The sequence below is a fragment of the Euprymna scolopes genome, chromosome 29 (genome assembly GCF_053919585.1).
Source record: "Euprymna scolopes isolate OS-2025 chromosome 29, ASM5391958v1, whole genome shotgun sequence".
Classification (NCBI taxonomy): domain Eukaryota; kingdom Metazoa; phylum Mollusca; class Cephalopoda; order Sepiida; family Sepiolidae; genus Euprymna; species Euprymna scolopes.
This window is the reverse complement of record NC_136510.1, coordinates 76734904-76757163: the sequence shown is the minus strand read 5'-3', so window position 1 is coordinate 76757163 and position 22260 is coordinate 76734904. Positions and strand designations below refer to the sequence as shown.

Genomic DNA, 22260 nt, shown 5'->3' with positions numbered 1-22260 from the left:
TTTTTAAAGATGGCTGCCAACAGAAAAAAAAATCCCATCTGGATAAAGTAATTTCTGAAAATAAATTGAATGCTAATTTTTGTTAATAACTTGCTGTAATAATCAGCAACAAGGAACTGATCAATCAGAAACAAATATTGATTTTATTGATTTAAACATATCGATGACAAAACTTAAGAATTAGACAGACTTTATTTTATATTTAGAGATGTAAAAATATGGTGCTTACATACTATTGGGCATAAATAAAAATTGTAATTCCAAATAAATTAATATGAAAGCTCTTTAATATACTTATGTATCAGAAAAAAATAGGTATATACATTAAAAAAAATTAGGAAAGATAATTGGGTAGAATTTTAATTAAAAATAAAAATCAGTTTTTTTATATTTTTCCGATCTGCCATTGATAAGAGTGGAATCATGTAAATAAGGGGGAGTTAAATCAGTGACATTTAACCAAATAATAAGGAATGACTGATTGGTAAAACGCAAAAACTGATTTTTTTCTTTAATTGAAATTGATAACTTTTCTTATTTGTTGTGAAGATACTTATTATTACATGATACATAGTTTTTATTTGGAATGCGGCTTTCACTTGTATCCAATATTATATAAGCACCAAAAAGATTTCTGAGGCTTAAGTAGGAGCTTTTAAAATTTTAAGTCAGTTGTGTATTTAAACCATCGAATCTGCAGCCCTTATTTTTACTGTTAATTATTTCGCCAGCAAGCTATCTCTCTCTCTCTCTCTCTCTCTCTCTCTCTCTCTCTCTCTCTCTCTCTATATATATATATATATATATATATATATATATATATATATATAAACAAACAAACATTTAATGTCTGTGTCCGGTGCTTATGTAATGTATTCCCTATAGAAAGAAAAGTTAGAGAATATATATAAACTCTAAAAGTGTATTATCTCAAATTTTCCGACGAAGACAATGCACGTGTTCCTGAATCTTTAAATGCGTTCTTCAGGCTATTCTCTATCTCTACAAATCTACTATGAAACCATGTATGGAGTTGATTGTTGTTATATTTATGATGGTGAATCTGTGTTCGATTTGAAGGTTTTTGATAAATTGTAGAAACGTATCTTTAATTTGATTGGTCCCACACTTTCTTCTTCAGTGCAACCTCTCTCTCGCAGATGTGATGTTGCTAGTCTCAGTCTTGTTTATAAATACTACTATGGAATGTGTCCTTTAGAATTGTCTGATCTATTCCCTGCTTCCTTTGTTCTAGCTCGTTTGACTTGTTGGTCTAGTGGTTTCTATCAATTGTTTTGATATGAGGTGCCTTAAATAAGTTTCCAGGCATTTAAAATTGTCATTCAACATGTTATTGCTATACAGCTTATGAAATGACTGAACAATTTTTATGATTTCAGGTCCAAATAAGCAGTTACAGCAGGAATTGGAATACACCCTGCAAAAGCCTGATTAATAGTTAGTGAATTTCAAAAATGCAATCTGGACGATGTGAAGACACATTAGAAGAACAATATGCGATAAAATTTGAAAAATAAAACTTGAAAAAAAAAAGATTCCATAGAAATATATGGAATGCTTCAGTCTGCTTTTGGACCATCTTGCATGAATAGAACGAATCTGTGAGGGATAATGAGAGGTGTAGGAGAAGTAAGGGAGTCAAAACACCAGAGTTGATTGGCCAAATAAAGAATTTCATGAATAAGGATCGTTGTGTGTTTATAGAGACAATAAGTGCACAGTTTGATCTCAGTGTGGGAACTGTACACACAATTATTCATGAGGAATTGAGGATGCGCAATATTTACATGAAGTTTGTCCTAAGGATGCTCAGAAGATCATAACAGCAGGGAGATGGTCAAGCTAATCAATTCAAATCCTTCAGTTCTTGATGCGATGGTGACCTGCTATGAAAGCTGGATCTACTGCTATGATCCAATGACTAAGAGATTGCGTTTCAAGTGGAAACATACTGGCTCTCCCAAATCCAAGAAGGCGAGTCAGGACAAATCCATCCAGAAACTTATGATGAGCCCTTTTTTTGACAGCACGGGCATGATCTACATGCACTGGGTTTCTGTTGGACAGTCAACAAAGAATACTATGTTGAGGCTTTAAGGGAGTTCAGGAAGAGATTCCATCAGATGAGGCCAATACTCTTCAAATCAGGTCAATAGCATTTCAACCAGGACAATGCACCAGTCCACAACTTCATCCTTGTCACAGACTGTTTGACCAAAATGGGCATGAAGACAGTTCCTCTCCCTCCATATAGTCCAAACCTTACTCCCTGTGACTTTGGTTATTCCTTAAGCTCAAGGAAAACTTATGTGTCTGCCGTTATGAGACAATTGAAGAGATGAAAGAGGCTGTGATGAAGCTCATTGACACACTCACACAAGAGGACTTCCATGGAGTCTTCCAGAAGTTGTTTGAACAGTGCAATAAGTGCATTGTAACCGGAGCAGAATACTTAGAAGGGGACTAGAATTTCATGTGTGTACTATCAATAAAAGTGTACATACGAAGAATGAATTGAAACCTGGCTAGTGAGGGTTGAGGATATGTGTTGCATGGGGATAAATGAATATATATGTTTAATGTGAGTTTTAAAGATAGTCTAAGATCTGATGACCTCAGAGGAAGATGGAATCCAAATTGTATTGGGAGACGTGTGCAGAATAATAGACTTTGACGGTATGGCCACATTGAAAGAATGGGGGGGGGGACAGTTCTCGTGTTAGATGAAAAGGTTAGTTTTAAGCAAATTTTAAAAAGCCATCCAATACATGCCAACAGCTAAGGCACATAAAACCTAACATGATGATGTCATCACTTATTTATTCAAATACTTAAAAAATGAAGCAGCTGTTTAGTTTGTCTTCATCCAAATTCCTAGTTGTATTTATGATACTTTCTGCAATTCAAAAACTATTTTTGTTATCCTTAATGAGTTTTATATTGAATCTCTCCAGTAAAAAAATTATAACCCAGCATAGTCAATTCTATCGTCTGTAATAGTATCTTTAAGGTATAACAATGAAAAGTGACCCTTAAAGGTTACTAAGAATAATATTTTGTTAAACTTACATGTTTCATTTGACCTATAAAGTTATCTTAACGGATTTTCATATTGTAGAGGTATTTTTACCATTGGAGCACAGAGTGGAACAGGTATCAGTGTGATTGCAGGAGTTAGGAATGAATGGACTAAGTTACGAGAACTTCTGCCATTACTAATCAGCAGAGCATTATTGCTGTTGACCAAGAGAAGAGTCTATCAGGCGTTTGTGTGCAATTTGATATGTATGAAAATGAAACCTGATCAGGGCCGCTTAAAAACATGTACTACAAAGAGTGTAATGATATGAGAATGATACAATGAATGTGTAATGTGAATTTTAAACTCACATTACACAGCTTTACATCGTTACACATTTTTGGATGTGATGATGTCAGGAAGATTCATCATCGTGCAGTCCTTCAAAGCTAAAGATGATTAGTCAGGGTCTTGGTGCTTTATTCTATGGTGTTGTAGCATTGTACGCACAGTGTGAAAAGTTTCCTCACAAGTAGTCCATGGGTAGTTACCAGGGTTGTACCTTTTGGTAATGTTCTTGTTCAGATCTGGCCTTTATTTCCGCCTTTCCTTTGTGAAGGCTAGAACACCTGCAACTTCAGTCTGCTACTAACTCTTCTCCATTTTTCATGTTCATATTTATTGCCTTTAGCTGGCACTTTATCAAATCCTTGTAGCGTAGTTTCTTCCCACCAATCTTTCTGTATCCATTTTCCAATTCTCCATACAATTGGATTTTTCGATGCAAAACAGTTGAGGTAGCAGGTCCAGTTCATAGGAATAGGCCAAGCAAAACATGGGAGGATGTGAGAAGAAATGACTTCAGAAAAAGATTGATGAATAAATACCTGGTCAGAGATAGGTTAATTTGAAAATAAATTGCTAAAAGCCACCCAACACATGCCACCATGTAAAATGGCTGTTAAACCGATGATTGGATGTATTCAAAATGTGTGTGAAAAATATTTTTTGAGAAGTTAAAAATACATAAAAAAAAAAAATTCAACCATTTTAATATCAGAAGATTCGCTAACAATTTTTAAAGCTAAGAATAAATTTCTATCTAACAACTTAAATGCTTCCAAATTCCTTTCAAATTTCCAAGCGTCACAAAGTAATTTCTTTTTCAACTATTAACAAGAAATTCAAATGGCATTTTGTTTATAAACAAAATGCATTCTGGTGGATTTTTAAATGGTAAGGCAACATCGAAAGAATGGATGAAGTCTCTTGGCTTAGTAGATGTAGAACAGTTAAGGCAGCAGGTCACTTTACAGGGGAAGGTTTTCAAGTACGAACAAAAAATTAAAATGGTTAGCATGTTTACAAGTAAACTAAAATGCATTCTGATGGATTTTAAATGATTTTTAAAAGGTTTATTTTGATTTCATTTTGATTAATAGAAAAAAAAATCTCAATATGATTATATCAAAATCATTATGTGAAAAAAAGCCGTGATGTTGACTTCTGTTTATATAGAAATGTTGTCATAGCAAAGGTACTTAAAATTTCTTGTAACTACAAGATGTGAAAAAATAATGAATAAGCGAGTGCTACCAAATCAGGTTGTTTGAAGATATCGGTTTGTTTTCTTTTTCCTTTCTCTTTGAAGAAATCAATCATGTTCTGCAAAGCTAAAAGCAAAAACGTTTTCTCTACAAACCAAACCAAACCAAACCAAACATTATGAATAAATATTTAATAAAGAAATTGAAGGATAAATTCCTTTTTCTAAAATTACTAGATTCAGCATTAAATAACCCAAAAAAGGGTTGATATGCCCTAAAACAACCAATCTACTAAATACACGATGTTGTGAAAAATTAATCAGCCAAAAGCTGTTTCTATCAAGAGAGAAATAAACAATGAATAAGATCTAAGTTATCTTCATCCAACTTCAGTTTCCTTCAGTAGCAACTTTGACTTTTTACCGTTTCTGTAGGCAGAAATTCCCAAATGATATGAACATTTATTTTATTTTTTTTCCTTTTCAGGTTTCCTGGCTCAGCTAATTAATGATAAACCAATTTCAGACTGCATAAAATGTGGCCATTATGCAGCGAACGTTATCGTCAAAAGGTCTGGATGTTCCTTGCCAGAAAAACACGATTACCGATGAGCGCAAAATTGCTGAGGCAACAGAAATAAAATGTCAGAAATTTTGAGATTAAAGCATTGCCGTTATTCCATGACCATTTTCCGACAGATTTTCATTTTTTTTTTTAATTGGTTCTTTTATTTGCCTCTTTCGGGATCATCTCTTCTTTTAAGCAATAATACCATTTCAATTTTTAAGAATTTAAAAAAAAAAAAAAAAAATCCGGTTGGAGATTGTAAGAAGGTAGAAATAAGTTTATCCCATGTTTTCTCTCTGATCGTGGATTGCTTGATAATTTATAAGAGAGAATGACAAAATGTATTTTTGATTCCAGACCTGAATGAGGCCAGTTAAGGCCGAAATAAAAGTATTGTCTGGTATGGGCTAAGTTTTGTTATTTTTTTTATTAATATATATTATGAATTATGCTGTTTTTTTTTTTGTTTTTTTTTGTGGTTGCTAATGTTTTTGCAAGTAATATTATTGTATGATATGCTGACTGTAGATGGACTGACAGTTATAGCCAGTGCAATATGTAGAATTAGAAATTGGAACCTATTATTTTTTTAGATGAGAAATTATTAGCGCAGACAAGTTTTTTTTGTGTCGTAACGAAGTGCCATAACGAGACTGGTTGAACAGGCAAAGCAATCGTTGACGTAGCGTGATGTGAATCGACATGTCACAGAACGATTCGTGGAACGCGATTTGGAGGGAATATTCATACAAGTTAGCGGAAAATCTAATTGGGGAAGTTAGAGAGAGTAAGTCAGAAAAAAGTTTGTCTTGGATTCCCTGAGAAGATGGATCGGCAAACTTCTCGTGGAGGTGACAAGATAGAAATAACTGGTGGCTAAAACCATAGCAAAATACCCCCCCCCCACACCATCTTAAAGCCGAGAAGCAATGACACGACTTCGACCGTGGAAAGTGATTGTGACTGAATAAGACCCATTTGTCTAGAATGAAAGTAAACTTGCATCTGCTGCTATGCCTTGAGAGAGCTTTAATGGTGGGACACTAGAGCAAGATCTAAAAGGTATGTTCGGTTTCATTTTTATAAGCCCTACAGAATGGTTGATGTGCCATCATTGTAAACATTAGCGCAATGCAATAATATCAAGGACCTGTGACATAATGGACAAAGTATGAAATTGAACCTGTTCTGGAGGTTAAAGGTTTAATCCTTAGTGCAGACGCGGTACGAAAAATACAATTTCAAATTGCTTAAGACTTCTACCCAATCAAGGCTTATGGAATTAAAGCATCCTACGTAGATTAAATAAAGAGTTCTGATAGAAATTCTTCGCAGATTCCTGAGTCTGATAGAAAGATTCCAATTCGACAAAATGCACCTGATTTTTGCATTGTCTGAAATGTTGTGAGAATTACGCTTAAGATGAGAACAGTAGTCCAAATAATCTAAAAATATGACTGTGAAAACTGAGAATAAGGCCCAAAAATATTTTAATTTATGGTATTAATCCCATATTAATGTGTTTTAAAATTGAAATTTGTGTACAATTTAGCAGTTTGTAGAATTTTATGTGATGATAGCCACACCTACATGGAGTTATCCAGGATGCAGTGAAGTCATTTTGTTTTTAATTAAATTTTTTTTTTCTTCTTCATATTTTAAATTTATACAGAAAAAGAAATAAATTCTAGTTGTAAGGGAAACAAATCTTATTTAAGTGTATGCTCTCGTAGATTGCCTTTGTTTGCCTCCGGCTCCTCTTAAACCTGTATAAAATTTATGGTACTTTATCCAGAATCTAACCCACCTTTGTATTGGCATCTTCCGGTATGGTTATAAAAACTGCCAGAGATGATAGTCAAAATATTGAAAACAAAACTGTAAAACACGAAAATGTTTTTTTTGTTTTTGTTTTTCTACTTCAAAAGGTTTTCTGTTGATATTTGTTTTTGCTAAGCTTTTGGAAGGGGATGTCTTTTTACTTCATTCAACATGCTTTCCATTAAAAGATAAAAATTTCCGTATGACTTTTTGAATGGAAATCGCTCCAAACAAGCCACTTGATGTTAGGAGCTAAAAAACATACTACTTTAAGGTGAAAAACTTGCCAATCATAAGTATTAGATGGAATAGATTCTGACATAGAAAATAATTTTTCTGCATTAAATAATAGCGTCAGGCGATGTCAGAAATGACAGATTTGGGAATTTAATAATAAAAAAAATCCTGGTCAATGCCATACATTCCCTTAAAGACCATTCAGGAGAAACCGGCCAAGATTCTGACCTATGATGTAAATGGAAACGGTAGTAGGAACCACAGATGCAATTGTAATAAAAAGAAATTCTTGGGTCAGTTGGGCAGATAATTACAAAGGTCAATGATGCATGCTATGCTTTGGTCTGTCGCTGTGCTCCCTTACTTTTTATCCTCCACACGCATTGGTTGTTAATAAAGGCGATTATTTTACAGACAAAAGAACTTTGTCATTTATTTGATAAAAAAATAACTATATACTCGTATGCACTGAAAAATGCAAAGCTGACTTTTCTACATACATTTCAAGACTTGCTTGTTATCTAACACTCTTTGTCAGAAACATCACTCATGGAGTATGAGGACTAAATAACAAAATAATGGAAGAGAGTTATGAGGCTGCTGATAGATCCACTTTCTATTCTCCTTATGTTCATAATTTCATTATTGTTTGCTGATCAGCTAATCGCATTGGCATATTTCGGCTGCTTATCGTAACCTGCCGGAAAATGCAAAGTCTGGTCATGTTCTGGATAAGTACTAAAGTTATTTTGTTAAAATTTGTTAAATTGTAGAATGACAGTATAGATTTAACACTTGTCATCCACAGTTTTGATGTATCAGTGTGTTTGGATGGACTAGTACCCTGAGCTGAGGTTGAAACTTGATTGCCTAGTAGACATTCAGTTAAAGTATTGGATATTTCATTTTCATACATTTTCGTTCAGTGATCATTGAGTGGACAGCTCCATCACAGGTGTTGCCATATTGGATAAGTATTTTCTTGAATGAACATGGTCAGAAATAAACGAGGAAAAGAGGCTTACATTTACATCAAATGAGCATACATTTATTCCCACAAAGAAAGTTTATCAAAAACGATCGTATGAGGAACATGATAAACAAGGACAAATTTAACAGAAAAAAAATTAGCAAGATAAAAAGTAAACGATCCCTAAACACAATCAAGAATACACATGAATTGCCAGGGTAAAAAGAGAATGTTTCTGCATGTAAAACAATGTACAACTTGTACTGTAAAAGTGTTATGAATGAATGTTTCTGAGAGGATGCGAAAAACATGAACAGTAGACTAATCGGAGTGACCCCCTATCAGGCAATCAATAGACAGATAGAAGTCAAGAAATTTGACCCTGTATGGTCACATTGAAAAATGGAATGACTATTTGAACGCAATTTTATGCAAGAACATAGAGAACGGCTCCCATGTAGACTGTAGCTTCCACAGAAGCACTGGGTGATCTCGAACCAAACAAGATCGAATCTTGAAAGGATAACCACTACAAAAAACACACACACGCATACTGGACCTCATAATTACTACTTTACCTATTTCTAATGTTATTTTAGGTCCGTAGCTATTATGGCTTGGGGGCTGAATTTCTTGGGACTAGCCACACCGAGGGGCACTGGGGCTCCACTGAAGCTGTCTTGGAAGGACAGGTCAGCAACCTTCACAGGTAGAGTTCAGCAACAACAAGCAACTTCTCTTGTGCAAATCCCAGACAGACAATTGAACACATCCTCAGTGGCTGCAATGATGGCCAAAGATTTGATGAGCTTTAAGCATGAGGCCTAATGATGGATCCAATATTGACATAAGATAGGATTATGATGATGCAAGTTTCCGTTCAATGCTCAGGAGCTAGTTCCATCTAAACGGAGGTTAAAAAAAAATACAAAAAAAAAAAAGAGAGAAACAATGATCTTCTCATGGTGTGTAACTATGTACAAAGGGAAAGCTGGATCACACATATTTGGTTAGCTCCAGTTGAAGGTATGGGAAGAGACTGCTTCAATTTCTGATTTTACGTTACGTAAGTTTTTTTAGTACTTAAATAAAACCTGAAAATTCATTTTTCACTGTAGCCGGTATAGTTCAAGGGAGATAACTTGAAATTAATTCAGGGGGACATAACTCATGACTATACCAACGTCAATAGCAATCATGTCTGTCTGTCTGTCTAGCTCTCTCTCTCAAAGGAAACCTGCTAAGACTGAAATAAACAATATCAACGAACGGTTGAAGGTTTTTCGCCAACACATGACTATAAGATTATGTAAAGAAACAAAACATCAGGGGTTTAGTATTGTCATTATTTGCCTACCTTGCATACCAGAAGTTAAGAGATTATTGGGCATGCGCATTGAGATACCTGAAATAATAAACAGCGCCTAAGGCAGTTTGACTCCGTTGCTTGAAGCCACACGTCTGCCTTTTTTCTTTTCTTTTATTTCAGCCTCGCTATTACAGTTATAAGGTTCTGTTCGTTTTTAGTGAACAAAACTGAAACTCGAAACGTAGAAAAATATTATTTTGCAAAACCATTTACAACAAAAACAAAAAAAGTCTCAATATATAACCCTGATATAAGAGACCTGAATAAAACCCTGGATATAAGATTTATCTGGTCTCAAATTAGAGCCTGTGTTAATGTATAGTGTAACCCGGATATAAGGACCCTGGATGTAAAAGAGCTGTAGGGGGCCCTGGAGAAGTAGTCTCTTATATCCGGGTTACATTGTAAATAAAAATGTTCGTTGTCTTGTTCTTTCAATTTCATTAATAAAAGGATTCCGGATTTTATCGATTGTCTCAGCCCATCATGACCCCACCACTCACCCCTATTTGGAAAACTTTTATCTACATTAAATAATTTACTTACGGTAATGTCCAAACGCTTTATGGAATTTAATCTTTTGAAATGAATTAAAATAATGGAATTATTTGGTTTTAGGTTAAATTTTGATTGCATTTAAAGGATAACCTAAAATTAATCGGTTAAAAACAAAAAATAAAAAAATATTAATAAATGCCTAAATAACTTTACATTTTTTAAAAAAGGAAAGAAAACTATAAAAAATGTCGAAATTATCCATCTAAATTTCTAAAGTTGGGGAATTTAGTCCATTCTTAAACATTATAAATAAAAACTTAATCTCTTCAAAATCCGATGTCAAAACCGAACGTTGAAATTAATTTGACACGTTCAATGTCATTTGTGTTCCTTGGAATGAGTTTATTTGTACTTTATTATAATACGTTGTTTCCTTTTTTTCTTTTTTAATTTTTATTTATTTATTTATTTATTTATTCTTTTTTTTTTTTGTAACTGGGACCACGTGTTTGAGTATTTGTTCGGTCAAGGTATCGGCCTCTGTTTTGTTTCTCGAATAGAACATTTTTTTTTTTTTCAGAAAAAACCTCCAAATTGTATAGTAGATGAAATAACAGTTCCCACTAGCACAAAGCAATACTCTTCTATAAAATTAAATCGAGTTAACGACGTAGCATATAAACACTAGGTACGTCCAAAGTGAATAGCCGATGCTGAAAATGTATAAATATTTTGACCCCTGCCTTTACTTAAAAAATTCACCAAAAATCTGGAGAGTAACCAATTTTAATGAAATTTTCAGTATCTACCAAATAACTAGCCTGGGTGCTCGGGTGTTTGTAGGTGTGTGTTGAACAACAACAAAAAGTGGTAGTAGGCAGGCAGGCTCGAACCCGTGATGCGTGCGAGGGTGGAAAAAAAAAGTGAAGGTGTGTGTAAGGGTGTTGGTTGAGCAAAAACGAAAATTGCGAGTGCAAAAAAAAAAAAAGTAGTAGTAGTAGGCAGGCAGGCTCGAATCCGTACCGCGAAGGAGAAAAAGAAAGTAAAACAAAAAACAAACAAACGTGACACGATAGCTGTTGTGCCTATCGCCAAACCAGAAGTGACGTAGGTTTAAATTACGGCTAGACAATCGAAAAAAGGCGATGACTTGCGGAAAAATCGACCAGTTCTTGTAGAAAAGTGCCCAGTTGAGGGTGAAGGAATTAATGTTTTTGGTCAATTTTTTTATCTTTGTCGTCTGAAGGATCGAGCTTCAAAATGGTATCGATCTCGTAAAAATCCATCGCCTCGGTTGAAAGTTTCTGTGAGACATACATTTAAACAGACAGTTGAGATTTGTATTATAGAAGATGATCGCGGGATATAATGGACCCATTATTTTTATTTGAATCTTAGTGGAAATGTATTATTTTGTTCAAACAAAAAACACTTTTACTAAAGTTATGGTTTTTTAGTAGTAAAAAAAAAAATGAATTTGTTTACTTTTATGAAAATAAAGTATCGTAAATTGCAGCAATAAAAAAAAGAAAATTTTTTTTTTTTTTAGGAACATGGAAAAACTTTATAAAGTCCGTATTAATGAATTCGATATAACTCGAAGAAAAACTGATTTCTCGAACTACTGATATTACCATTGAATTAAGAATTGTTTGTTTTCACACAAAAAATTATTATTACAATGGAAATTCCTTGATAAAGAATAAAATGTCATAACTTCGTGAATATCGCATGAATTTGAATAAAATTTTGGGAAATAACTAACCTTATAGCAGTCCTTTGATGATACAATTTTAATTTTTTGTGACGTATATTTAGTGAAATATTGATACTTTACTAATCTGCAATAAAGCGATTGACACAGTTATATATATATATATGAGTGAGTGTAGAATACTTAATATTAACTGGAGGACTTTAACACCTGACACTGTAGTTCTTGAACGATCAAATAGTACTAGTATAGAAATGAAAATCATTCAAAATCAGATGCGCTGGACACTTGGTTGGAATGGAGGACAAAACTGTTTTATGGCGAGATAGATAAGGGTAAAAGACCACAACATAAACCAAGAAAAAGGTTAAAGGATTCTCTAAAAAACTAAAAAAAAAAAAAAACTTGAAAATACTTGAGATGAATATACATAACTGGAAAGCCCAAACAAAAGATCGATCACTGTGGAGAAAAACCATCAGAGAAAAGTGTAAGATTTTTGTAGAGCAGCATGTAGATCTTGCTGTCTTAAAACACATTTTAAGAAAGCAGGATGAAAATACGTCAGAGCAATTACAACAGGAGCTGAAGTGCAGTGTATATAGCAGATACTTTTTGGCAAAAGCTGGACGTCAACTTTTTAAAACTTCGACCCCAATTTTGACCCTTTAACATTTATTGTTTTAGGCTCAAATTAAATTAAAATGTTTTACGCATGTCCAAATAACCTACATCTAAAATTTCAAGTGTTTACACCCAAAATTGGCAGAGGAGTTTGGTAGAGAATACAAAGGTAAACTCTGCAAACTTTGACCTCTTGCCAGCCAAATGTTCGCCCAAAAACTGATTAAAAAGCTTGCTGCATGTCTAAATACCCTTTATATAAAATTTCAAATGTTTAGACCCCAAATTGGCTAAATAGTTTCCTAGAGACCACAAAGGTAAAATCTTTTGAACTTTGACCCCTTGGAAGCCAAATTTTCAGAAAAGAAAAAAAATACAATTAAAAAGCTTGCCCTATGTCTGAATACACTTTATGTAAAATTTCAAATGTTTAGACCAAAAATTGGCTGAGTAATTTGGTAGAGACCGCAGAGGTCATTTTTTTTTTTTTAAATTTGACCCCAATTATTGTTTTGGGCTCAAATCAAATAATAAAGTTTGATCCATGTCCAAGGAACCTACATTTAAAATTTCAAGTGTTTAGACCAAAAATTGTCGGAGGAGTTTGGTAGAGTTCTCAAAGGTCAAATCGTTGAACTTTGACCCCTTAACAGCCAAATTTCTGGCCAAAAACCTATCACATAGATTTTCACAAATCTCAGTACCCTGTAAATCAAATTTTGAATCTGTAGACTAAAAATTGACAGAGTTATTGCGTAGGGAAATGTATATAGACGCACACAGACTCGTTCACTTTTATAGATATACTAGCATTCCAACCCGGCGTTGCCCGGGTTTTTGGATGCGTATGCTGAGCAAAAAAAAAAAAAGTGGTAGTAGGAAGGCAGGCTCGAACTCGTACCACAAAGGAGGAAAACAACAGGAAAACAAACCTGACGTCTTTGCGGTTACGACCACCGACAAACCTGAAGTGACTTATGTTTATATCAAGGCTAGACAATCGAAAGGAGAGGATATCTTTAAAAAATATCGGCTAAAAAAAGCGACCCCCCCCTGTAGAAAAGTGTCTAGTTGAAGGTGAAGATATTAATATTTTTAGCCAATTTTTCGATATTTGTCGTATGAAAGATCGAACTTTAAAACGATACTGATCTTGGTAAATCTCTGAATACTCTTTATGTAAAAGTTCAAATGTTTAGACCAGAAATTGTCTGAGTAATTTGGTAGAGACCGCAGAAGTCAATTTAAAAAAAAACTTTGACCCCTATTATGACCCCTTAAAATTTATTGTTTTTGGTTCAAATCAAGTTATTAAGTTAGATCCATGCCCAAGGAACCTATATCTAAAATTTCAAGTGTGTAGACCCAAAATTGTCGGAGGAGTTTGATAGAGTTCTCAAAAGTCAGATCGTTGAACTTTGACCCCTTAACAGTCAAAATTTTGGCCGAAAACGGATCCCAAAGATTTTCTCAAATCTAAGTACCCTGTATATCAAATTTCGAATCTGTAGGCTTAAAATTGACAGTTATTGCGTAAGGAAATACACACACACACACACATACACACACACACACACGTTCACTTTTATAGATATAGTAGCATGGGTGCCCGGCGTTGCCCGGGTGTTTGGAGGTGTATGCTGATCAAAAAAAAAAAATAAATAAATAAATAAAAATAAAATAAATAAATAACAAAAAAAAGGTCAATTTTTTAAACTTTAACCCCTATTATGCCGCCTTAAAATTTATTGTTTTGTGCTCAAATCAAGTTATTAAGTTAGATCCATGTCCAAGGAACTTATATCTAAAATTTCAAGTGTTTAGACCGAAAATTGTCGGAGGAGTTTGGTAGAGTTCTCAAATGTCAAATCGTTGAACTTTGACACCTTAACAGCCAAATTTCTGGCCGAAAACCGACCCAAAAGATTTTCCCAAATCTCAGTAACCTGTTTATCAAATTTCGAGTCTGGAGACTAAACATTAACAGAGTTATTGCGTAGGGAAATGTACACAGACACACACAGACAGACACACACACACACGTTCACTTTTACAGGTATACTAGCATGGGTGCCCGGCGTTGCCCGGGTTTTTGGAGGTGTATGCTGAGCAAAAAAAAAACCCAAAAAAAACAAAACAAAAAAAAAAACAAGTCAAGTTTTTTAACTTTGACCCCTATTATAACCCCTTAACATTTATTGTTTTGGGCTCAATTCAATTTATTAAGTTAGATCCATGCCCAAGGAACCTATATCTAAAATTAAGTGTTTAGACCCGAAATTGTCGGAGGAGTTTGATAGAGTTCTCAAAGGTCAAATCGTTGAACTTTGACCTCTTAACAGCCAAATTTCTGGCCGAAAACCGATCACATAGATTTTCCCAAATCTCAGTACCCTGTATATCAAATTTCGTATCTGTAGACTAAAAATTGACAGAATTGTTGCGTAGGGAAATGTACACAGGCACACAGACAGACAGACACACACAGACACAGAGACACGCTCACTTATCTTCTCTTCTTCTCTTCTCTTCTCTTCTCTATATAAATAAAATGAACTCATTTTTTCCCGTCTGATTTTGACATTAATAGGATTAAAAATCAAGATATTTCATGCAAATATAATATGCACAAACGGCAGAACAATATCTGAGGTGTGTTATAGGCTTATTATTTCTCAAATTCCTCGATAATCTCAGATTTCTATACTTTTTCTGCTGAGAAGTCACGGCCAAAATCGGTTAAGATCAATGGAAGTGGTAAAATATTTTCTCTCTAATAAATTCCTCCTCCCCCTGCCACACCGTTTGGGGATCGTTCACAAGGAACAGTTGAGAAGAGAACACCGGTATGGCTTCGTAGTTCTTTCATGTGAATTTATTTAAAATCACTAAACTAAGTTGCAGTGCTCTGTGGCGTAGTGGTTAGCGTGCTGGACAATTCACATTATATTTTCACGTTCGCGCCGACCTACCGTAGTCGTTTTTTATTTTATTTATTTTTTTTCCTAAACAACTGGAATGGACTTTTCTTGGTGGCCGAACTGTTAACGTTGCAGATGTTTTTTTTTTTTTTTTTTTCACACTTTATTTTCCTACTTTTACTCATGACTCCGGGTTTGATCCTTCCTACTTACCTACCATAACATTTTTTTAAACTCCCCCCCCCCGTCCCGGAAACAAACACTCGGGCAACGCCGGGTACCCCCGCTAGTACATATATATATATATATATAAATAGATAGGTAGATTGGATGAATATATAGTAATGATTTAGAAAGTTTAAAAAAATAAAGACTCGTGCGCCACTACCGAGAATCGACACCAAAACCTTCAGCTTACGATTTATTTTTGCTTCTGTCGCCAATGACTGGACCATAAAGACATATTTACTGCAAGGCTAAAAATTAAAACATGGACCAATAGCTACTACGTCATGCGTTCGTCATGGCGGCGTTCGACCTTCACCTGGCAAATTTCACTTTTTTTTTCTTTTTAACACTTTTACCGATTTTTCCGCATGGATTCAAATACCTTATATATATGAAGTTTCATGTCTGTAGACCAAAATCTCTAGGAGGAGTTTGGTAGGTAAATTTTTTAAACAAGAATATATACGTATACATAAATATATATGGAAACAATTTTGTGTTTATCATAAATTTTTTACGCAAATATTATGCGAGTATAAATCATGTAGAACATCTGCATGAATATAATTACACGTAATAGTTAATTAAAGATAATCATCCCATAAGAAACCAGAAGAAGCTAACAGGGAATTAATTAAAATGAACGTTTAAAAGAATATGCAAATTAGCTAGATCTTTTGCTATTGAATGCAATTCCACGCCCCATACATAACAAAATTGTATTTTCTTTTTAAATAAATAGAGAAAGGGATTTTAATATGAATATCCATACACCCGCTTGAAAAACGAATTTATAGGAGTATAGAAGATAGAAGATAGATATCTATCTATAGATAGATAGATATGCACATAAAGTTATGAACAGTACATAGCCCAAAGCCGGGCTGAACTGCTAGTATATATATATATATATATATATATATATATATATATATATATATATATATATATATAAAGTGTAAGATAATTGTTAATGTCATTTGATGATGTAAGTTTTAGGTTGATCTTAGCGGTTGCATAGCTCAAACTCAGTTCTAAGAGCTTTCTACCGCTCACACGGAACTGCACAAGGAGACAATCCTAGAAAGAATGTACACCTCATTTAGTGTCGAGGAGGCAGCGTCATCTTGTTTTAGTTTGCCAGAGGTTCGCTGTGAATGATATAACGCAATAGGCACCCGGAAGCCTTAAGAGGATATCGTATCAAGGACGAGGTGTGTAAAATACGTAAGAGTCGTTCGGATTTATTTTTGAAGGGCTTTTATGCTCATTTACAGTTTCGTGGTGCACTTTAGGAGAAACAAGATCTGCACTCTTATTTATAGATTTATTTATTAAAAATGGCGTCCGTTACAAATCGAACGCCGTTAAATCCATCAAGATTTAAAAGAATCATATCGGAACAGAAAAAAAAAAAAAAATGGCGTCAAAGGAAGAAAACAAGAATCAAATCTTCACGCGACAACTGATATTCTGCTTGTAAATATTTCGCCTCGTTCTGGCTTCGAGCTTATGTGGTGCACTTTTGCGGCCTCTTCTCCGAGGCCGTCTTCTTCTCCCCCCCCAGCCTCCGATAAAATCCAAATACGTACCGTATCCGCCCTAATCAACTGGAATAAATAAATAAATAAATAAATAAAAAGACAGATTTTTCATGTCTTACACCCTTAAGTCTTCAATATCAATGTTTATTATCTTTACCTTGTTATAGTCCTTCGATCCCCAAATTTCTCATTTTCTCTTCCTCTCTGTGTTAAATTCCCTTTATCTCTCCTTCTCTTTTTCCCTCTGTGTCTTATCGGCACCCTTTCTTTCTATCTTTCTCCTTTTCTCTCCTTCTCTATTTTCTTCTCTCCACCTCTTTATCTAATTTCCTTGCTGCCAGTCTCTCTGTTTCTTTCTTCGTTCTTTCTGTGAATCTGTCTGTGTCGCTATCTCTCTCTCTCTCAATAATTATATATATATATATATATATATATATATATATATATATATATATATATATATATATATATATATATATAGAGAGAGAGAGAGAGAGAGAGAGAGAGAGAGAAATTATTTACTATAATAATTATTAAATACATAAAGAGACTACTGTTTCATCCTTTCGGGAATCATTAGTGGGGGTGTCACGATAAACACCAGTCGACAGACTCGAACCCAGCAACAGAAGCCATGTCTGGCTTCATTAGAAAAGACCTAATTCATTTGGCTATCGTATGCCGCGAGAAATACTGTTAAAATTTAAACATTTATTCTTTTAAATATTTTTAACGTCTGTCAGCATGATCTAATCATTATATGATGATCTGCGCATTAGAGCTAAATTGAAACAAACTAAACTGAAAGTGTTCAACGATAAGAACTGAATTTCGTAAAGGGGCTATTATATATATATATATATATATATATATATATATATATATATATATTATGCAAAGCTATGACTTTGCTACATTTTTAGTCACTTAATTATAAGTTGTCCACCTTAAAAAGCAAATAACAACTTACAGGGTTCATACAGTCGAAACACTCCGCCATTTTTTCTCGTTACGGAGATTACGGTTATACTATATTTATCTTAACTGATTTTAATTATTTTCGTATTTTTGGGAATTATTATTTTGTATTTTCGCCTTATTCTTTTATTTTATCCATTGAGCTTGGACTTGTTCAAACTTTATATAATTATTTTTAACATAAAAGCTTTTTAATTATGAAATTTTTTTTATCCATTACGATTGGTATATACAAATTGAGTTACGTTTTAAGTAAATGTATAACACACACACACGCACACACACAGATATATATATATATATATATATATATATATATATATATATATATATACACTCCTACAATTTTTATTTTGTGTATTGAGATTCATATTAAAACCCCTTATTTCTATTTATTATAAAGAAAATACAACTTTGTTCTATATGGGTAGTGGAATTACATCCATTTGAAAAAGATCTAGATAATTTGCATATTCTTTTAAACATTCATTTTAATTAATTCCTTATTAGTTTTTTTCGGTTTTCTTATGGGATGATCATCTTTAGTTAACTATTACGTGTAATTATATTCATGCAGATATTCTACATGATTTATACTTGCGTAATATTTGCGTAAAAAGCTTATAGTAAACACAAAACTCTGTATATATATTTATGTATGCGTATATATATTTGTTTAAAAAATTTACCTACCAAACTCCTCTATCAATTTTTGGTCTAATGACATGAAACTTAATATATAGGGCATTAGAACCTATGCGAAACTTTATATATTGGTTTTAGCCGGGGAAAATCGGTGCAAAAATATGAAAAAAAAAAAAAATGGAATTTATCAGGTGATGGTCGAACGACGCCATTAGGAATATGCATGCGTAACGTAATAGCATGCATAACTTTTTAGCCTTGCAGCAACAATGTCTTCATAGCTCAGGCATTAACGTCAAAGGAAAAAATAAATCGTAAGCTAAACGTATGTTCAATGGTTTTGAGATCAACGAAATTTTACTCATAATTTACGAAAAAGAAATTTACGTACATTGATTTGTTGGTTTAAATTATCGCAAGCTCTCCATTCCTCGCAAAAGATTACTGAGCCTTCAGCGACTTCTCATTTAATAATTAGCTGAAGTGTTGCATTGTCTTATCCTTGAACTTTATAGTTAGGGTTAGAGGTCAGAGTTATGGTTAAATTAAAGTCAGGATTAGGGTTCCAGCTTCGGTAACCACATATTCTTCCGAAACCAACTAGAAAAACTTCTTTCTTTGTTATTGGCATGTGTCATTGCAATATGAAGTGTGGATCACATAAGGCGTCTTTCCTAGAACTGCCTGCTTGTGTAACTTTGTTCTGCTGGTCTGCTTTCCAGCTGACTGCAGTATTGTCGTCCTCAAGTTCAACGTAAACAACTTCTTATTGAACCGTCTTCGCAAATAATATGATTATATCAAATTTCCACCACAAACGATCACTACAATACTGTCCCAGTTACTACTGCACACATATTAACCATTAACTCGAGTGGCCGCCGGGGCCTTGATATGTGGTGACCTCTTTGTAAAACAAGAATTATACCAAAGTAAGTTCATGACATGTAGATAATAAATCAAAGCGACACACAACATTTTCTTTTTCTTCCATTTATTAAGAAAATAATATTTGAGATTTTGGTTTGAATATTTTAATTTATTATTGGCCCCGCACACCCGCTTTTGTTCATTAATATTTTTCGTATTCACCCGTTTTTAAAGCAATGTGAACGTTCGTCTATCTGTGTTTGTTGTACCGGCCGGTATCGTCTGCGCGTTATGCCGGTCCAAGGTCGTTCGTTATTCGATTTCAACACTGGCCGCAGTGTCAATTTGGTCTGAGTCAGTGTTGCAACAGAAGACCAAATAAAAATCGCAACTCCAGTTTAAACGAGTGTAACATATATTATATTAGCATGCCGGGGCAGCGCCGAATAACTTGGTTGATTATTTTTATTAGAAAAGTAAAACAATTAAATTCTGGAAAGATGTCTCTTTACAGCTGGAATGTTTAGTCAGGAATTTAACTAAAAAATAAACAAAGTCGATTTAGGAATTTTCGGAGTAGTTGTTGAATTTGGTTAAAAGTAAATAGATTCTGGCTGACGTGATATATCACCAGTTTATGTTCTTGGACACGTGGTTGGGATTTTGCTGACGTAAAAGTTAGTTAAGAGAGATCAAGCTAACGAATTGGCGAGAAAGTTGTTAGCGAGCGGATGTGTAGACGACCCCATTGGTAGCAGAAAGAGAAGAACTAGTGAACATGTAAAAAGAGACTCAGCATGCCAAAATCCAACAAGGGAATCCATAAGGCGAATAAAGACCAGTAAAATATAGCTCGTTGTTATGGCGTTCTTCCAGGGGTTGGACACGTAAAAAGGTATGTGTCCTTTTGATCTGAGACAAACAGACATATGTGTTATCCGTTTTACTGTAAGAAAAGCTGTCTATATGTTTATGTGTCACGTTTGTTAACTACGTGTATTTGTGAAGAAGCGTCCACACACGCATTTTTATATATGTAGGACACAATAAATATCTCTATACTCTGTATACACGTATTCAGTAGATATCAAAGACACACACACACACACACACACACACACACACACACACACACACACACACACACACACACACACACACACACACACACACACACATATATATCTCACTAGACGATACATGAGGCCATGTAATATATATATATATATTAACATATGTAAGAAACACGTATATATATATATATATATATATATATATATATATATATATATATATATATATATATATATATTACATTTTCACCCCAAACAAGGCACATTGCCACTTTGGTGTAGGGGCCTACTATCAGGGGCAACAACTACTGGGGTACTATGTTGGGATTTGGGCAAGAAGATTTTGGTTCACGTTATACTTGAACTTCTGCATGTCAGTACAGTTGGGGAAGCAGGGACCTAGAATGGAATTCCATAGTCGAGCGGTTCTGGGGAGGAAACTACTGGAGTAGAAAGATCTTTTACATCTAGGGATATCTACTGTGTGGGGGATTTAGCTGCCTGTCGGGTTTGTCGAGGGTGTCTACGTCGTGGGGGCACAAGTGTCTGCAGTTCGCCAGAGCATTCACCATTAAAATACTTGTAGAACAGGCAGAGGGATGCTACATTTCGTCGATGGGACAGAGGCTGAAGCTTAGATGCCAGTTCAGGGCCTATCAGATTGGCGGCTCTCTTTTGAACCTTGTCTAGGAGCGAGAGACTAGTAGCAGATGCACCAACCCAAATGTGACAGCAATACTCCATACATGGGCGAATGGTGGCCTTAAAGAGGTACAGGATACTTTCGGGTGTTAGTAGTTTTCTAGCGCGGTAGAGAGAGCCTACTTTCTTCGCAGCAGCCCTGGCAATGCTTTCAATGTAATTGTTACAACTCGTGTTTCCTGTGAACGTTAATCCAAGCAGTTTGAAAGATGTACTCTCAGATAAAGAGTCACTGGCCATTGCTATTGGTGGCAGAGAAGGTTTCTTGTAATTATTGAAGGAAACCAGTTTAGTCTTGGCAGCATTGAATGTGACCATCCATTTTTGTCCCCATTCCACTACAGATTGGAGGTCATCCTCTAGTGTTTTTGCCATTTCTTTAGATATGTGTTCCTTTGTTTTCCTGTCGTGCCTGTTATAGAGTGTGGTGTCATAAGCATATATACCCATCTCCGAGGCAATTTTGTCGGGGAGGTCATAAATGAATATTAGGAATAATAGAGGTCCAAGGATAGATCCTTGAGGCACTCCCGCATTTATATCATATTGTTTAGATGTACGACCGTCAAGGACAACCTGGATTTTTCTCTTATCTAAGAAGGATATAATTATGTTAAGTATTTTACCAGTGACACCGTATGATCTAATTTTCCCGAGGAGACGCTCATGCCATATCCTGTCAAAAGCCTTAGATATATCTAAAGCTACCGCTCTGCCCTCCTCTGCTTTGTCCAGTGAATGGTATATACGTTCAGAGATTACAGTGAAGATGTCTGCTGTGGAACGGGCTTGTTTAAATCCATATTGTTTGTCAGTCAGAAGTTTAGCATCTGTAAGGTGATGGACTAGAGCATGGTTAATTATGGTCTCAAATATTTTGGCAAAAAGTGGGAGGAGGATAATGGGGCGATA

The 22260-nt window shown here is 34.5% G+C and overlaps 1 protein-coding gene across 1 annotated transcript in view; it reads left to right on the top strand.

The window, feature by feature from the left end:
* LOC145252728 (adenosine kinase-like) overlaps positions 1 to 5557 on the top strand; it is a 134489-nt gene extending 128932 nt beyond the window's left edge. The window contains exon 11 of the mRNA XM_080112582.1: positions 5074 to 5557. Within this exon, the coding sequence (XP_079968708.1) occupies positions 5074 to 5198 (125 nt within the window). The 3' untranslated portion in view covers positions 5199 to 5557. The remainder of the gene's footprint in view (positions 1 to 5073) is intronic.
* Positions 5558 to 22260: the final 16703 nt, after the last annotated feature.